This window comes from Coturnix japonica, chromosome 3 (genome assembly GCF_054131305.1).
Source record: "Coturnix japonica strain WE chromosome 3, WE-NBRP24, whole genome shotgun sequence".
In the NCBI taxonomy this organism is placed as follows: domain Eukaryota; kingdom Metazoa; phylum Chordata; class Aves; order Galliformes; family Phasianidae; genus Coturnix; species Coturnix japonica.
In genome coordinates, this window is record NC_140665.1 from 52,145,201 (window position 1) to 52,161,686 (window position 16,486).

Sequence of the window (16,486 nt, forward strand, 5' to 3'; positions counted from 1 at the left end):
CCCTCCAATGCAAACAGTTGCCCGGGTTCCTTCATTCAGGAGTGAAGCTCTGACACGCTCCTTCTGCTGGGGAGAGGCAGGAAGGAAAGTGTTAAGTGCCAAGGGTGAGCAGCATTTGCTTTGTTACCTAGTCAGCAGAGCAGAGCGGATCCCACAGACAAACCCAGCCTTGCAGCCTTCCCCGGCCCAACTGGTTATTGCTCAGCGGTGGCTCTTACTCATTTGAATTTAGGTGGAGCTGACTCCTTCCCTCCCTCTCGTGTCTGTCCTGATTAAAAAGCTTTTTTTCAGACAGCTGCACGCTGGCTGGCAAGGTGCTCCTACTCAAGGCATTTTGTAGAAGCACCCTTTACTTGGTGCTTTGGCAGTAACACTCCGCTCTCCCTGCTCCGCCAGCAAGATGGTGAAGTACGGCCTTGACTACACTCGCTGCAGATGGATCCTACCCCTGCTCCTGGGCATTGGCGTTATCTTTGGCATCATTGCACTGGCGGGCAGGGGCTGGCTGGAGTCACAGACCTTGCCCTATGTGCACCAAGCGTCGCTATGGGAGAGCTGCACAAGGCCTTCGCAGGGTGGGGAATGGAACTGCGAGTCTCTCATGGGTTATGGTAAGCATTGGCAAGGGTGGTGGGGAGGTCTCTGAAGCAGTGGGTCACCTTTCTGAGCACATCTCCTCTAAGCTCTCTCAAACATTTCTCTTAATATCTGACCTTGTTTAAGAAGCTGTGGGAAATGGGAACCAGCGCTGAAATACATCAACGCTTTCAAGAAACAGAACAAAGACAACACGTGTCCTCACCTCTGTGCAGAAGGAAGCCGGGTTGCTTTAGACCGTGGTTTGCGTAGTACAAAAAACACACATTGTAGTAGTGTATGAGTGCAGGAACTGTTAGAGCATTTAAGACTTTCTTCCTCTTTTAGAAGAAGACAATAACCTTTCCTCACTATTCGCAACTTTCCAGAACTTAACTACCGCTGAACAAATGTCCAAGCAGCAGGCTGTGGGGTAAGGCAATCTTGAGTGTCAGGAAGAAGTTGGGAAGTAAAAATGTAAGATGATACAAAGATATCCCCAGGGAGTGTCAGCCTGTAGAATGCTGCTCCAGTAGGTGGGTCGTGTGAATGAACCTTTTCGTGATTATGAAAGAAAGCTCTGAGAAAAGAAATGCTTGCATTGAATTTAGGCTGTGTGCTATGAAACAAGTTGAGACAACTTGAAAAGCTTTAAACCACTGTGTCTGGGAGACTAAGCCAAGAGAAAAATCATTCTAATTGTGCACTGTTTCTTAGTTGTTTTCTGTATTATCTGGTATGTGTTATAAGTTATTGGCTGATAGCCTGAGCTAGGAGAAACATTCGAGCTTATGATTTATACTGATACTAATTCAAATGCTCAGGGACATGATTTAGCAGAGAGCTGTTAGTTTGGATAGTATGGTTGTACTCAATGATCTTAAGGTCTTTTCCAACCTGAGTGATTCTATGAAATTTTGAGGAAGAACATTTTCTCTAAGGCTCAGAATCTCAGCTGCTTTGGCTGAAAATTAGTGTAAAACCACTTGCAGAAGCAGTCTCAGAGGCTATTCATTACAGCTTTTAAAAATTGTTCTAAAACTTTATTGTCTTTGTTCAAACTTTACCTCCTGTGCCCAAAATTGAACTGTAAAGAGTTAACAGTAGCAGGCTTGTGTGCATATAGGGCTCCAGGATAAAAATGGCTTCATCAAGCATCTTGCCCAGTCCTGTTCTCAGAGCTCCTATGTCAACTGTTTGGCTGGGCATAGATTAAGGCAGCTTGCTGTTTGGAGAGCAGGAAATGATGATGCCCAGCTCCAAATATGTGCTCAGACTGTGAATTACAGGGGGGAAAGAGGGAGAAAGGCCTGACATTTCTTGGTTAGTATCACCAAAAGGTGAGTCCTCGTCCTGATGTCCAGTTGGCACTGTCTATGTCATGAATGGCAGTTTTACCTAGGCAGAACTTTTTCAGAAGTTTCACCATGCTTCTCTTGATAATACAGATGTTTCCAGGTCCTACATGGTTGTTTGGCATTTCACTTCCTTTTTTATTCTGCCTAGATGCTGCTTAGATTCTGCAGCTGTATGCACAGTTTCCCACTGGGAAGCATCTATATAAAGCCAAGTAGGTCATCCTTTTCAGTTTGGACTATCCTACCACTTACGGAGTTACCACAAATTACAACTTCAGTAAGTCCTATTTTTCTAACATGCTGGACTTAAGACGTACATTTCTCCAGAATATGCTCCAGCACATTCTCTGAGGAGTCAGCTGACACTTTTAAAACAGTTAGAAGTGCTGGTTATGTGCTACATGACTGCAGCACACTCTCAATGGGAATGCATCTGCCACTTCACCTCATCAAGGTTACTAAAGACCCAGAAAACCCAGGCAGATACTCAAAAATCTCCCTGAAACAAAAATCCCAGGTCGAAAAGGGTAATATGGCTGAGATGGTTATTTAGCCAATGGGACAAAGGGCAAGGCTTGATGTAAAAAACAAAAATGTATGTAAACCAAGTGACAGTGAATTTCCCTTTTCAAGATGATGACCTTCCAAAGTAAATCTAGGCCGTTGCAGGTGTGGTTACTCTGGAGTGGTGAGAAGACTGTAAACCTGCTTGCCATGGTGCAAAGTCACTGTCCTGGTCCTTTCCAGCCCTGCAGATGCAGGTCCCTACTTTCCCCTAATCCAAGCATTGTGCCTGCGGCACTATACTGCAGAGCTGTTGTCCTTCTTGTGTCTTGTTCTTCTGGCTATGTGATTTTCCTACCCACTGTCTGGGGACCAGCACCTAATACAAGAAGATCTGTACTGAGCCCTCAGGCTGGAGTGGACCCATGTCTTTCCCTTCTCATGTGGGTGTGCTATCAGTGCAGGTGATACCTGGAGGTAGCATATGGAAACACCATTTTCTTTGCTACTTCAGGATGCTTTGATGAAACACAGAAGAGTAAGGAAGGACTGCAGTTTCTTTTTCTTTTAATTGAAAAGCAAATGTAGCCAGTTGCATGTCTCTGAGAACTGGTCTCAGCTCTGGGCTCTGAGAGGATGGAGGTGCTTTCTAGGCAGATTTCCTTCAGGCAGCTCATCTCCAGAGGAAGGGAGTGTTCAGATTCACTTCTGCTCTCTGTATTTCTATCCTTGCTCAGTACATGTGGGGTTAGATTATCTCTTCTGGGAGCCCTGTCATTGCTCACACAGCATGCAAGTGCCTGGTGCTCATCTTGGATTCTACTCAAAAGGCAAGGCTGTGTGACAGCATCTTGCTTGGAAACATACACCTTGTAAGCATATATCTCACTTGTTTTGCATTAAGACTGATTTTATATGCCTTGCTGCTGAAACATAGGTTTCTAATAATTCTGGAGTTCCATTTATCCACAAGGTCACAGAAAACAAGCATTCAGTGTCATGTTCTGTGGATATTTATCTTTCTCTTGTGCCAAGCTAAATACCATGCTTGATAAACAAAGTGTAATTACACGCCTTCCCGAGCACAGAGACAAAAGACATGATGTAAATGGCAAGGACAGGAGTGTTTTACATTTTCTAGTGATTAATACTTTCATCCCCCCTCTATCCCACAGTTCCTGTTTGCTTTCCTCTGAGCTTTATTCACAGCTTCCGAGGCTGGGTACATTCTGAAATTCAGTCTTGCTGTGCATGTCTACAACAGTGACTGTCAGTGAATATGCCCAACATGGCTCGGACAGTAAGATATCTTAATCCACAACAAACATCTTCATTCCATTATAAGTAGATATAATTATCAAGGACTTGTAAGTTGTTCGATAGAGCACACAAATTCACATCACATTTTCCACCTACAATGTCTGTAATTCCCCTGTGTCTCTGCTGTTTGGCTTAGACAAAGAAAAAAAAATCGAACATCCTTGAGGTTGGTCGTGTTTGAAGGGAAGGAAGCTGAAAGTTTCATTGTCATTTCAGTGGCACCATTAGGAGCATTTGGAATCTCCTGAATTGTTGTTTAAGCTGACAGAATTCAGGACGTCACAGGGAAGACAAGAGGCTTACACAATGGTGCTTTTTTGGAAAGCCAGAGTAACCTCTTCACTGGTGCATTAAGCTTCTGTGCATTAGACCATTACAAAGACAAAGACTTTATGGATTGGAAACAGGCACAATATGGAATGTAAGCATTTGGGACATGACTGAGCTTGCAAAGAAAATGCAGAAGTTAAGTCCCTTATGGAAGCTGCCATGGCACTCCTTTGTTTTTCTTGATTTTTTGACTACAGGACCTCTCTTGTACAAGGCGTGTCTCAGACATGAGACCATTTTTCAGTGTACTGTTCCACTGCAGGCTCTAAAGATGTTTAAACTTGTGTGTTCTTGGTTGGGAGGAATAACTGATTTTATTAGTCTCAGTATGATGCACAATAAGATGAAAAACTTAGGGTACTTGTCCCATCTTATGTTTTACCTGGCTCTGCAGCCCTTCTGTGTGCAGATGCTGCCCTCAGAATAACTGTGAGCTCAGGCCTCTGAAGTGGTTGATTCATTTGGATGGTGCAAATAGAAGTCTTGGAAAAACATTAGGAAAAGGCATTTTTGCATGATGACAAATGAAATCCAGATCATCAATCACTTTCACATTATCGTATCCAACCTTTTCCTACAATGTTTGGAGTCTATTGCTTGTGGAGAGTAGGAGAAGGTTGAATGACTTTTCCATCTGGAGAGGACGCTTTTCTCTGTCTTGTCTTCCTAGAGAGTGAGTAACAAAGTATTATTTTGAGCTATGAATGTTAGTGCAATATTCCAAGATAGGGTAGCTAATATAGTATAATAGTAGAAAAACATTAGTTCTAATATGGCAGCAGATGATTGTGTTTACAGCATAAGTGAAGAAAGGAAAGCTGCAAAAGGCATTCACTCAAAGAAATAAATATTCTACTGTAGTCTCACAAGAACCATACTGGTAAGTAGATTTTCTTCTCTGTTTTGCCTGTATGGAGCTCTTGGGTCCAGAGAAACATTTGTCACACTGAAGCCCCATTTAGTATTCCAGAGGCAGTATGCATGAGTGGAAATTACTTGCCACCTTCCCCCAGCTAATGATACAGTGGTGAGGTACATGGCCTGGCCCCACATCTCCTTCTGGGAAATTACCTTCTCCAGCCAGTGACTCATCACACCAAGGGCACAGGACAGACCAGACAGAAGTTTCCCCATTGCCATTCTGCCTACATAAAATTGTTTTGCTTTCTTCCACGTGCCTATCAGGGCTGACAGCCAGGCACAGGGAAGCCTTTGCTTGGTTCAGGCTCAAGCAGGCACCCTGAGGAGAATGGTACAGGGACATTTCCAGAGGGCTGGACTGAGACACAGCCCACCCCAGCAGGATCTGAGAGGAGAAGCTGCCTGGCCCAGTTGTTGCTTGGGTGTGTGCATGTAGGAAGAGGAGTGAAGCAAGCACATATTTGTGCTTTGAAGCAGGGCCTGTCTCAAGTTAGAGCGCCATTGTCGCAGACTTTCCCTGAAGCCAAAGTTCTGCACTTAAAATCTTCTAGATGATAGTTATAGTCAGGTAGATTTGTCAACATACCCTTAAATATGGGAAACAAAGGGGAGGTTTCTGATCGGTGCAAAGAAGGCCATGAGAGAGCTGGAGCCAGCTATATTCTCTGTGTGTCATCTGATTTACTGGGTAAAGTCTTCACTGGTCTGGTACAGGGGGAAATGAAAACAAAATGTTTTTGCTGTTCCTACTTCACATGAGTGTGAAACAGTTACATTTGTATCCAGTGACTGTGAGTATTTTGCTGACAGTGTGAAGGGCAGCACACCACTTCATAAGTCACCAGTTTCCTACCAATTACTTTGGACTAGCCAGTGACAAAGATGATGACAAGATTAGTTACTTATTAACTTATAATATTCAATAGTTATTCAAAACTTAGAATGCTAGAGAATACAGCCTTAATTGAATGTAAACATAAACAGCAGTATTTAAGGAACTCTGATGGAAGAACAAAAGAACAAGTTTCATTTTTTCCTCGGTTTGTTGAGAGACTCCATTGTTACTATAGAGGTGTAAAGAAGGGAATCAACCCTAGAGCATTTAATTAGCATGATTATTTTCATTCCTCGTGAATGAAATTCTGCAATTGTCAACATGCTTTCCCTTGTAATTTTAGGGTTTGTTCTTTTATATATTTAGCTGCAAATTCATTTAATCAGACTCTTTTTAAGTAGTAGTTATATTCTTCAGCAATTAACTCTACAGAAAGCAATTGCAGATGGCACCCCACTGTTTATCATCCAGCCTGCACTTTAACAATTACAGTTAAATTGGGTGGGAAAATATCAGTTGTGTGTAGGGTTCTCATCTCCCTGTGAGAAGTTGAACTGCTGGTGTTGAGGGCTTTGCAAAAATCTTCAGTGTTTTGAGTAGTCAGGAGCTGAAGTCATGGAGTGCATATCATTCACTCACACACACAGAAGGCATCTCTGCTGAAAATCGTGGCTATATTCTTGTTTCTCCTCAGCATGTCCTTTAGTTTATTGAGGTAATCTGACGTAACAAGGCTAAAGTACTCTCTTGGTAGTCTGAATTGTGTTAAGAGCTGTAAGGCTGAATATGAATTCTACCATAGGATTAAAGAGCCAGATTACTTAAGCAGGAAAGCAATTACTCAGGAAAAGAAACAAACCTCTCTAAATACTGTTATTTTTACATTTTGATTCCTCACTGACAGCTCTTATTGTTCTGAGTGACTTTGAACATGTTCAGTCAGTGAATGTTTTAATGCCACATTTCTTCTTTCTTAAGCGCTAACACAAGATCTCTCTCACCAGTCAAATATTCCCAGAATTCAAATTGGTTTGTGGAGTGAGGATGTCTGTGTCTTTGTCAGATGTCTCTGACCATGTCCAGTGAAAAATGGGGGTCAAGAGTAAGGAGAACAATACTTGGTGCATACAGAAATGAGATATAAATTCAATGTTCTTCAGCCTCAAATGACCCTGAGAAAATTCAAACTTAAAAGGAGCTTTTTGGAAAGGTTCCACCCTCCTGTTTCAATTCCAAGTTCTAGTTTATAGCATATGTTGTCACAGAAGTTTATTCCGTTTAACTCACATTATATGTTTTAACCCATATTATAGCTCAAGAGCAGTTAGGAAACAGATTTATCTTACTACTATGCATATGTACTATATTTGCCTGTATTGTTTATTGGACCTTGCCCACCCCCATATACGCATCCAAGTTTAAGTCATCCTGGCTTAGTTTAAAATAAGTAGGAAAAATAAGAGGAAACCTATTGTAGTATTAAACTGAATAAAATTTAACAGAGCTCCCTAGGTATTTGCAGTGTATGCAACTGCTTCTGAAGATAATGTGAGCTAGGGGTATTCCCTGTCTCTCCCCTGGTCAAACCTTTAATTTTGAGGTACAGTGTGCATATTAATTTAATAGCTAACTTACTCACTCGGTGATCCCTTTGATGACAGCACTTCTGCCTCTTCTGCCTCCCTAGCGCAAAGTAAGCACTGAGGAGAAGCCCTCATTAATATAGGATTTGCAGAAGCCAGCATTGAAGTCAAGCTTGTACATGTCTGGGCTTATGATGAGATTAATTTGAGCCACTCCCTCAAGTCTAACTACTCCTCGCCTCAAAATCCAATTCAGGATAGCTCCTAAACTGGATTGCTTTCCTCAGTAAGAGAAGAGGTTTCCAGAAGTACCTAAAGCATTGAACACAGGTGTTGGCTGTGTATGTTTATTATTAAAGTCAGTGGTTGGAAGTTAATAGTTATTTGCTTTAAATGAGTTAAAGTCCACCAAGCTGAACTGAAGTGTTATTTTAGCTGTAAGCTATGGTTAATATTCTGCTTTCTGCTAATATACATTGTATTTTACTGGTAGTTGATCTGCGCATGAAGGTTATTTACCTTACTGTTTTCATTTAAAGATGTTATTTTATGGCAGTTGGAAGCCCTAATTCTTTCCCATTTATATGATGGACTTGCTGCTAACCATTGACAAACTTTAGCAATGGAATTACATAGTGTGAATCTAAGTAGGTCATTCTCTGCCACAGTGATTGACTCCTAGGTAGTGGCAAGCTAAAGGTTTATTTGATTCCTGCTCACATAAAAACAGCTTGCATATCATAAGATAATACTCTGTTATTACATGAGAAACTCTTATTGACTGCCAATAAATTCTGAAGTAATGCTGAGGGAAAGAGCAAAGTCACAAAAAAGGATATCAAAAAGAAGAACCTAAACTGCATATTTTGTATTCCACTTCAAACTTAACACACACACAAAAGAACAAAGAAAAACAACCAGTACTGACCTGCCTAGGGAAACATACTCAAAAATCAGTTGTTTTAAGAACAATTCAGAACTAATGAAGAGCACCAGAATATAGAAGCTCAGAGAATAACACACATCCAATCAAGCCTTTGAATTTTTTCCCCATTTTATTCTGTTTGTGAATTATCTGCATATACTGTTTATTCATAAGAAGCTACTTTTAATAGTTTCTGATTCAGTTTTAGCTGTGCACACAAACACACACAGTCTAGTATTTCAAAATTAGCTCGTGATCAGCAAATGCTTGCAGAACGTTTTCAAAGAGAGCATCAAATTTTCTCATAGTTTGCTTATTACGGGTTACCTGATTACAATTGTCAGAAGACAAGATTTTGTGACGTGCAGTTTTAAAAGAGAATTCTGACCACGCCACTTAACTCGGAGTCCTGTATGGCAGTGGCTTATATATACAACAACAGTTCTCAACCCTTCAGCTGATAAACTCAGTTTAGGATTAATGACTTTGATGGGTCAGTTTAAGATGGAAGTTGAGGAGATGTAAAGTAGGAAAACACAGTTTAATTTATCCTTTCAATGGAAGCAAATCAAGGAGTCCAGAGTTTGCCACACCCTGATGAAAAACATTGGGTTGAGAAATCCGAGTGAGTTCAGCTTTGTTTTCAAAATAATGCTCTTTCCCTTTAATCAGGCAGTCATAAAACAGGTTGAGCTCTACAAACTCAGCCTAGAAGCATTCTCATTACGTACAACACAGAGATGAATCACCGACATAGCAGATTTTACTTCTTGTGAGAATTGCTATGTAAGACTGGAGCTAGAACAGCTGGATTAGTGTTTCCCTCCCCTGATGCTGTGAGGGATAACAAAGTAAATGTTGTTGTTTTCAAGGCAATCTTGCTTTTTTTCCTCTCCTTTGTATTGAAACTCTCATCCCTCAACTGCACAGATCATTGCAGAGGCTGATGTGATAACATGATCAGCTGGCAAGAATACGTCAATAATTTGTTGATTTCTGCATGCTGACAACAAACTGTTTTTCTTTCTAATGCTATTTAGATTCAAGCTAGGAGGAAAATTTGAATACACATATCCTTACTGGTTTGACTAGAAGTACTCCTGAAGTTTCCAAGGTTCCTTTCAGAAAATATGACTCAAACAGAGACACTCAGCGGTTTGTGTCACTTGGGGATACCACATCGAGAAAGACACGAGAACAACACTGTAAACGTTTTCTCACATTCTTGAAACATATATGGTGAAATCAGAGGGTTTTGTTGTTATCGTGAGTGAAGTAGGCTTCACATGTTATTTTCAAGGCACTGCTGGGAGCACAAAACACATGGCAAGCTAAGAACAGCAGTTAGTGGTCCTAAGTATTGACTCAGCTTACTGCTGAGCAAGGAAGTTTGCTTCCTTATGTGTGAACCGTGAGCAGTGTTTGCACTTTGAGAAAATGCACAAGGATGTGAAATCAGGGAGACGGGGAATTGGAAACAGTCTTGGATTTCTTATAGTCAGTCAGCTTCCATATGGCTGCAGTCAACAAGAGGATATTTAGAATATGTTTAGATGAAAGAATACAAGAGGAAGTCGTGCTACTCCTGAACTAACCTAGCTTTAATAGCACTGTAATAAAGCTGTGTTATTATTAAACAGTCTCAACTAATTGTCTTGCTCATAAGCTAAAGCAGGCTCTGCTTGGGCATTGGTGGACTCTTTCTGTTCTCTAAATTAGCTGGGGTTCTCCTCACACAGCAAGATGCAGGGCACTTATTTTCATTTCCCAGTAGTCACATATGGCTGCATTCGTGGTGGGTTGTTTGGACTCTCAGGAGTCATTACTGACTCATGCACAAGACACTGTACACAGAAGCACTTTTTCCTCTGCTTGAGATGGGCATGAAAATGGGTGGTTGTTTCACCTACGTTGGATTGCAAGGTCTTGTAAGGCCTTTCCTGTGAGACAAAATTGCCCAGAAAATTGCCAGCTAAAAGAGAGCGTTGAGAGGATGGCATGTCACCTACAGACTCTCTCACAGTGTTTATTTGCATTTTTTCAGCTGACAGAGGAGGCCATAAGGGCAAAGTAGGATGAACATGCAAGTGTTGCAGTATCCTGCAGGTTTTCCAGGACACTTACATGAATACACATTTCTTTTCTAACTAACTAGCACATTTTAACTATTAAACTGCCAGACCATCACTTACAGGTGGAGAACATAAGAACAGTTCCCACAAGTTCCTGAATATTTTCACTGATTAAGCTTGATGTCATTTAAGCTTCTGTTTCTTCTGTCTCTATTTCTGATTTTATGACAGGGGGACTTTCAGCTTTCAACTGTTCTCCCTCTAGAGTCAAATGTTCGTTGAGTTGGCATAGCATCCATGATAATTCTGTGATCTGGATTTCTCATTTTTATGAGAAAAGATTTGAGGTTATTAATAAAATATATTCATGCTTTAACTTTTGCATTATGTTAAAGAAAAATAAGACAATATTTGGGAACAGTTTAGCTGCTTGGTTGCAATTAAATCATTTCCTAAGATCATTCAAAAGTGATTCCTAATAAAAACGCCTATTCTGAAATGTACTTTCAACAAAGTATTTTTCAGCCTTGGAAAAAACCCTTGAGAAGGGTGTTTACTAAGCCTTTGAGACTACTTTGGAGATGCAGAAGACATTTTTGTGATTGTAATGGCTGGAATTGCACATTCTCCATTTGTACTAGTGTTTTCTGATGAATGAAATTCTTCTAATTCTGGCATTTTTGAGGAATTGTAATTACTATTTATATTGGTAAAGACATTAAGGTACTCTAGTTCTGTCTGGCACAAGGAAAAATAAATACCTCAGAAACAAAAACAGTTGCAGTTGTACCCACATAAAGTTTTGCTACCTTTTACCTCAGGAAGTTAAGGTGTTTGTACACTGTGGTCTCAGACTACTAAAAACTGCTGCTTAAAAAGACAGATGAAGTTGGGTTCCTCAAAAAAAAATACCAACAACAGCCTATAACAGTGGCTCTCCTGTGGAAGCCTATTGCCTTACAGGAGCTGTATATTGGTTTTCTTCCAACTCTGAGCTACATTTTTTTCTTTTTCTTTTTAAAAGTACCATGAAATTGGCTGTTACACGATTAAGCAATGAGTCGTATGAAGGCATCCTGTAGCAAACATGTCTCTTCTTGCAATATATCCAGTGCCCTGCAGGCTGGGCATGCACCCAATCTGCTTTCATACAGTCACAGCACTTGTAATACTACTTCACGAAAAACACCTGGGCAAGGCTAAAGGAGGAGTGAGATGACAGCATGGGCATGGTACCACCACACTTTGATGCGGCCATCAGGTCCTTTCTGAGTCCTTAGCCTGGTGAATGCTGCCAGCTGCTGGATGCTGATTGTCATCAGCTACTCATGGGAAGCAAGGCTTCAATAGGTCAGCTGAGGTGCTCCTCTTCCAAGCTAGACCCTGCCTTTCCATCCTGTGTGCTATACCTCTGTGCATTCTCTAAAATCCCCAAAGAGTTAGAGCTAAAACACCAAACTAGGTACTAAGATACAGGCACACCTTTGCTGCCTCCATTTTTTCTCAGGCAGCTGCCTGTGTACAAGAAGAATAATACTGTTGAAAGGTCATCTACAGCAGATAGAAACTCTTTGGCAAGAGGAAGAAACGGCATATAACATAAGACAGAAAATGTAGTGCAATTGCTAGAATGGAGCAAAAGTCATAGAGCAGAGAAGAATTTTGAAAAGTAAACAGAAAGATAAATTGGTTTTGATGGGTCAATGGAAACAAAAGTAAAGATGGAAAATCTCTAGCCAAAAGGGCCAACTGTACCCAGGGGTTGCATCAGTACTGCCAGCCAGGTGAGGTAAGTGGTTGTCCCATTCAACATTACGCTGTCTTACCTCACCTCCAGGACTGGATGCAGGTTTTGGTGCCACAATACATGAAAGACATAAAAATATTAGAGAGCAACCAAAGATGGGCTACAGAAAAGCTGAAGGGTTTGGAGAATATGACAAGAAGAGCACCTGAGGTGCCTTGTCTTGTTGGAGCTGTGTCAAGGGAGGGCCAAGTTGGGTGTTAGGAAAAGGTTCTTCACCAGAGAGAGGTGGGCATGGCACAGGCTGCCCAGGGCAGAGCTCATGGTCCCAAGCTGCCAGAGTTCAAGAAGCGTTTGAGCAGTGCTCTCAGACATAGGGTTTGGATTTTGGGTGGTCCTGTGTGGAGACAGGGGTTGGACATGGTGATCTCTGTGGGTCCCTTTCAACTCCCAATAAACCTAAACTCTATGACTGTGTGACCTCCTTAGGCCTACCTAAGGAAAAATCTTGATACAAGACTATAAGGGAAGCTCCATTGGACCTGGAGACAATCTTCTGTGTGGGAGAAGTTGCATCACGATCATTTACCACTTTATGACCAATGCAGTTGCTATTACCAAGGATAATACGCTGTAAAGTATTGGCTTCTGTTTGAGTCCCGAGTCATCAGTGCCATTTCCTTTGCTCGCTATGTAGTACAAGTTGGATTACAAGCAAAGGGAAGGCTATTCATTATGAAATTAGCAAATGATATAACCTGAAATGTTACCGATTTGGTAAGAGCTTCTATTGCAGCAGAAACAAGCAGCCACATTTCACAGAAAAGACACAAATCTTTCTGTTCCCATCTTTTCAACAGTTTTTGTTTTTAAAGCTGTTAGTTTTAAAGCTTTTCCAAGCTCCCCTGGACCAAAGATCAGACTGAATGGCCAGCAGCTACACTAACTGCAAATCTTTCAGCCATCCATCAGACAAAGAGAAAGGATAAATACACATGCTCAAAACAAGTTTCTTCATTCCAGTTCAGCAAGTTAGTGTTAACTTGGACTTTTGTCTACTCCAACCTGATTATTTTTGAAATCTTTTGATAGCAGAAATTCAGGGTAGCTCTTTCTTCCACAGTCCCAAGACTAGGTATGCTAGGGAATGAAGACCCTGAATTCCCATGCAAAAGATAAATTAGGTATTATCTTTTTCAATAAATGCCAAGTGATTATGGGTTGGACCCAATGATCCTTTTGGGTCCCTTCCAACATGGTATATTCTGTGGTTCAGAGAAGATAGTTGCACTAGAAAGTGAATAAATCAAATCTATTATTTTGTTGTCAGCCTAATGGTGACTGTCCAGCTGCTGGTCAGTACTTCTAATGTCAGAAGCATGAACAGCACTGATGGAGCACATACTGAAAATGTGGCCTGGCAGTGTTTGGCACATTCAGTATTGTCTTATGATTGAAGCAGACAGGTTAGTAGATTTTTGAATACTAGAAATATCAAGTAGCTTGATTCCACAACTGATCATAGTGAACATTTGAGTTATAACCATCACCGGGCTTGTTTGTGCTGTGGTAATATTACAGCATTAATGTTGTATGCATTTGATTGTAAGCCAATACCTTACAAACACACAGTGTAGGCGAGGGAGTGAGGTCTGTAAATGCCCAGCAGAAATTAACTGCTTTTTCTATTTACAAACACAATTTTAAAAGAGGAAAGAAAGTTACCATGCTTTTCTTCATGTTCTTCTTTTTGTGTTTGTTTGAAATTAGCCTTTCATTATATGCCTGAGAAAAACACATCTTTTTTTTATTTCTAATATGCTTTCCCTCTGATTTCAGCTTGGGGAAGAGCTGCAGCTGCCACATACCTTGTTGGCTTCATTCTCCTTGTCATCTGTTTTGCTCTGGCCATCATAGCGTTTGCCATTGATACACTTCGGTTCAACTTCATAAGAGGGATTGGAGGATTGCTTTTTGTTGCAGGTAAGACAATATGTGAAGCAAAGTTTAGCTCATGCAGATATACTAGAACTGGTATTTTCCTTATCTGCTTCTATGCTCAGTTCTCCATCAGTATGCATTGGAACTCAGTGTAAAATAACATAAAATCTGTCATGGCAGTGGATCAATTTCCAAATCCTCCAAAACATGAGTGGATTTAGCTGCAACTATTATGGAGGTGAGCAGTGTGATGGGTGCAAGCTTAATCCACTTTTCCCCTCCTGTTTCTTCAGCTGTGTTCTCCGTCATGGGCCTGGTCATTTATCCAGTGAAGTTCTCCAGTGAAATTGAAATGACAGGAATCAATATGTTCAGCTGGGCCTACGGCTTTGGCTGGACCACTGCCATTATGGAAATATGCTTGGGATTCTTCTTCTGCTGCCTTCCTAACTATGAAGATCAAATCTTGGGTAATGTGAAGCCCACATATTTTTACTCTTCCCCGTAAACACCAGGAAAAATATATTTGTATTCAAGAGATATCTGACAGACCATCTACATTTTCCAGAATAGTATCATCAGATGCTAGTAGAAAAAGTTGGAAACTTTAAAAATATATACAGAAAAACAGCATTGGCATTTTACAATAAAGTTATTTACTATTTTCTGAACCTTCGTATCTGATGTGGATTGCTTAGAAGACTGATATTAAAAATTACAAAATCCTTGTGTTTCCCCATTCATTCCCATGAATGTGGGTGCATATGGATTGCAGTAAATATTATATGCTTTTACATTTCCAGTTAAATTCAGAAAAAAACCTATCAGTAAGCAAAACAACACCTATCATCTTTCTGAAGAAAATCAGCCCACAGAAATCCCATTCCATATGTTTCAGTTTTCTCTAACCTGAAGACTTTGTGCATTTTTCAAGAAACAAAATGCCTTAATCTACCGACTGTCGGAGCAGCAAATTAGTCAAACAGCACTTCATGATTTTACTTCCAATTTTGCTTTAAGCTGTAGGGCTACAGTAAGGACAGGGCAAGGGAGACACTCACTACCCAAGCTAGCATCCTGACTTTAACCCATCCATTTGGAATGTAAGTATTCCTGGATGTTAGCATCGGTAAGATAAGACCATCAGTAATCCAGGCACCCTTAAGAATTCTGGCATTCTGTTGTTGGTGCCAGCACAGAGGAGGCAAAGGTGGAGGGGATTTCCAGACATTTCTACAACCTACAGATCTGGTTTGAAGAGGCTCCTGGTTCAACATTTTTTCATGGGCCTCCGCCCCTTTGATCAGCTGTATCCAAACCTATGGCTTTAGGAAGCTCTGTTTTACTGTTCCAGCTGTTTTATCCAGGATAAAAGAGTCAGGAAAGAGTTATGCAGAGGTATAAGCCCCTCAGCAGTTTGGGCACACATCAGGTGTGGGCCTGGAGCAATGTGATTCTAGGTACCAAATTTCTGCCAAAAGGCCCTTTTTCATTAATTTGATGTTTATAAGTATTCTAAAAGTAGAAACTGTATGCTGTAACATGTGTAAATACCAATTAATACTAAGAATCTCACATAAAATACCCTTCAGTATCTTATATTCCACAGTGCTGCAAGCCTGGGTATATTGAAAACAATGAGGTGTACTCAATAAACTTCTAGCTTTGGCATTAAGAACCCTAGCTTTATAGTACTCAGGGTCTTCCCTTCTGTAAAGAAAACTCCTACAGAAATCTTTAACTAGATAGAATTATTATCTTGTGATACATGTGCAATTTTGTAACTTTATGGAATTTATGGAAAGTGTCCTGCCAAATGTTCTTTACTGCAAAGCATGAGAGACTGATATTTTTTTTTAGTAAAGCCTCTAAGTTGCTAAAATTAACAAATACACAGGCCTTCATCTTCTTTTCTCTTATGAGAGATGTATCAGGCATGGAGTGCCTATGTGACAGGGACAAGCTAGAAAAAAGCTTGTAAATACATAACAAAGATATTTCCTAGCTGTAAGAAAATGAAAATAAACACAGTTTGCAAAATAGTTTGTATAAAATGACTTTCAATTCTTGATGTAATGTTACCTGTCCAGGAAAAGAAAATCATAACTCTTTCCATTATGCTTATTATACCTAATAATAAATGATGGTATCTATGTATTGTTTCAAAACTGAGTCTTAGATTTTGTTCTCTACCAAGAAGAAGGAAGCATGGAGTCCCCCAGAGTATTATCTTCTAAGGCACCATATTGGAGCATCTGTGTGTGCTGGCTGGATTTGAGAGGGGAGAGTAATTTACAAATCTGACATTAAGATATCTTGTTCTGCTCCTCAGTTGGCTGTATCCTGGGGCCTCATTCATATTCATATGAGAATAGTG

At 40.5% G+C, this 16,486-nt stretch overlaps 1 protein-coding gene across 1 annotated transcript; it reads left to right on the forward strand.

Moving 5' to 3' along the window:
- The first annotated feature begins 270 nt into the window (after positions 1-270).
- LOC107311682 (p53 apoptosis effector related to PMP-22-like) lies at positions 271-16,277 on the forward strand. Its single transcript, XM_015858428.3, has 3 exons — positions 271-611; positions 14,008-14,151; positions 14,403-16,277. The coding sequence occupies exons 1-3, from the start codon at positions 401-403 to the stop codon at positions 14,615-14,617; spliced, it is 570 nt and encodes a 189-aa protein (XP_015713914.1). The 5' UTR covers positions 271-400; the 3' UTR covers positions 14,618-16,277.
- The last annotated feature ends 209 nt before the right edge of the window (positions 16,278-16,486 follow it).

Coding starts and splice junctions, on each gene's coding strand:
- LOC107311682 (XM_015858428.3), top strand. CDS start 401: ATGGTGAAGTACGGCCTTGACTACACTCGCTGCAGATGGATCCTACCC. Junction 612..14,007: donor CGAGTCTCTCATGGGTTATG/GTAAGCATTGGC, acceptor CTCTGATTTCAG/CTTGGGGAAGAGCTGCAGCT. Junction 14,152..14,402: donor AGGATTGCTTTTTGTTGCAG/GTAAGACAATAT, acceptor CTGTTTCTTCAG/CTGTGTTCTCCGTCATGGGC.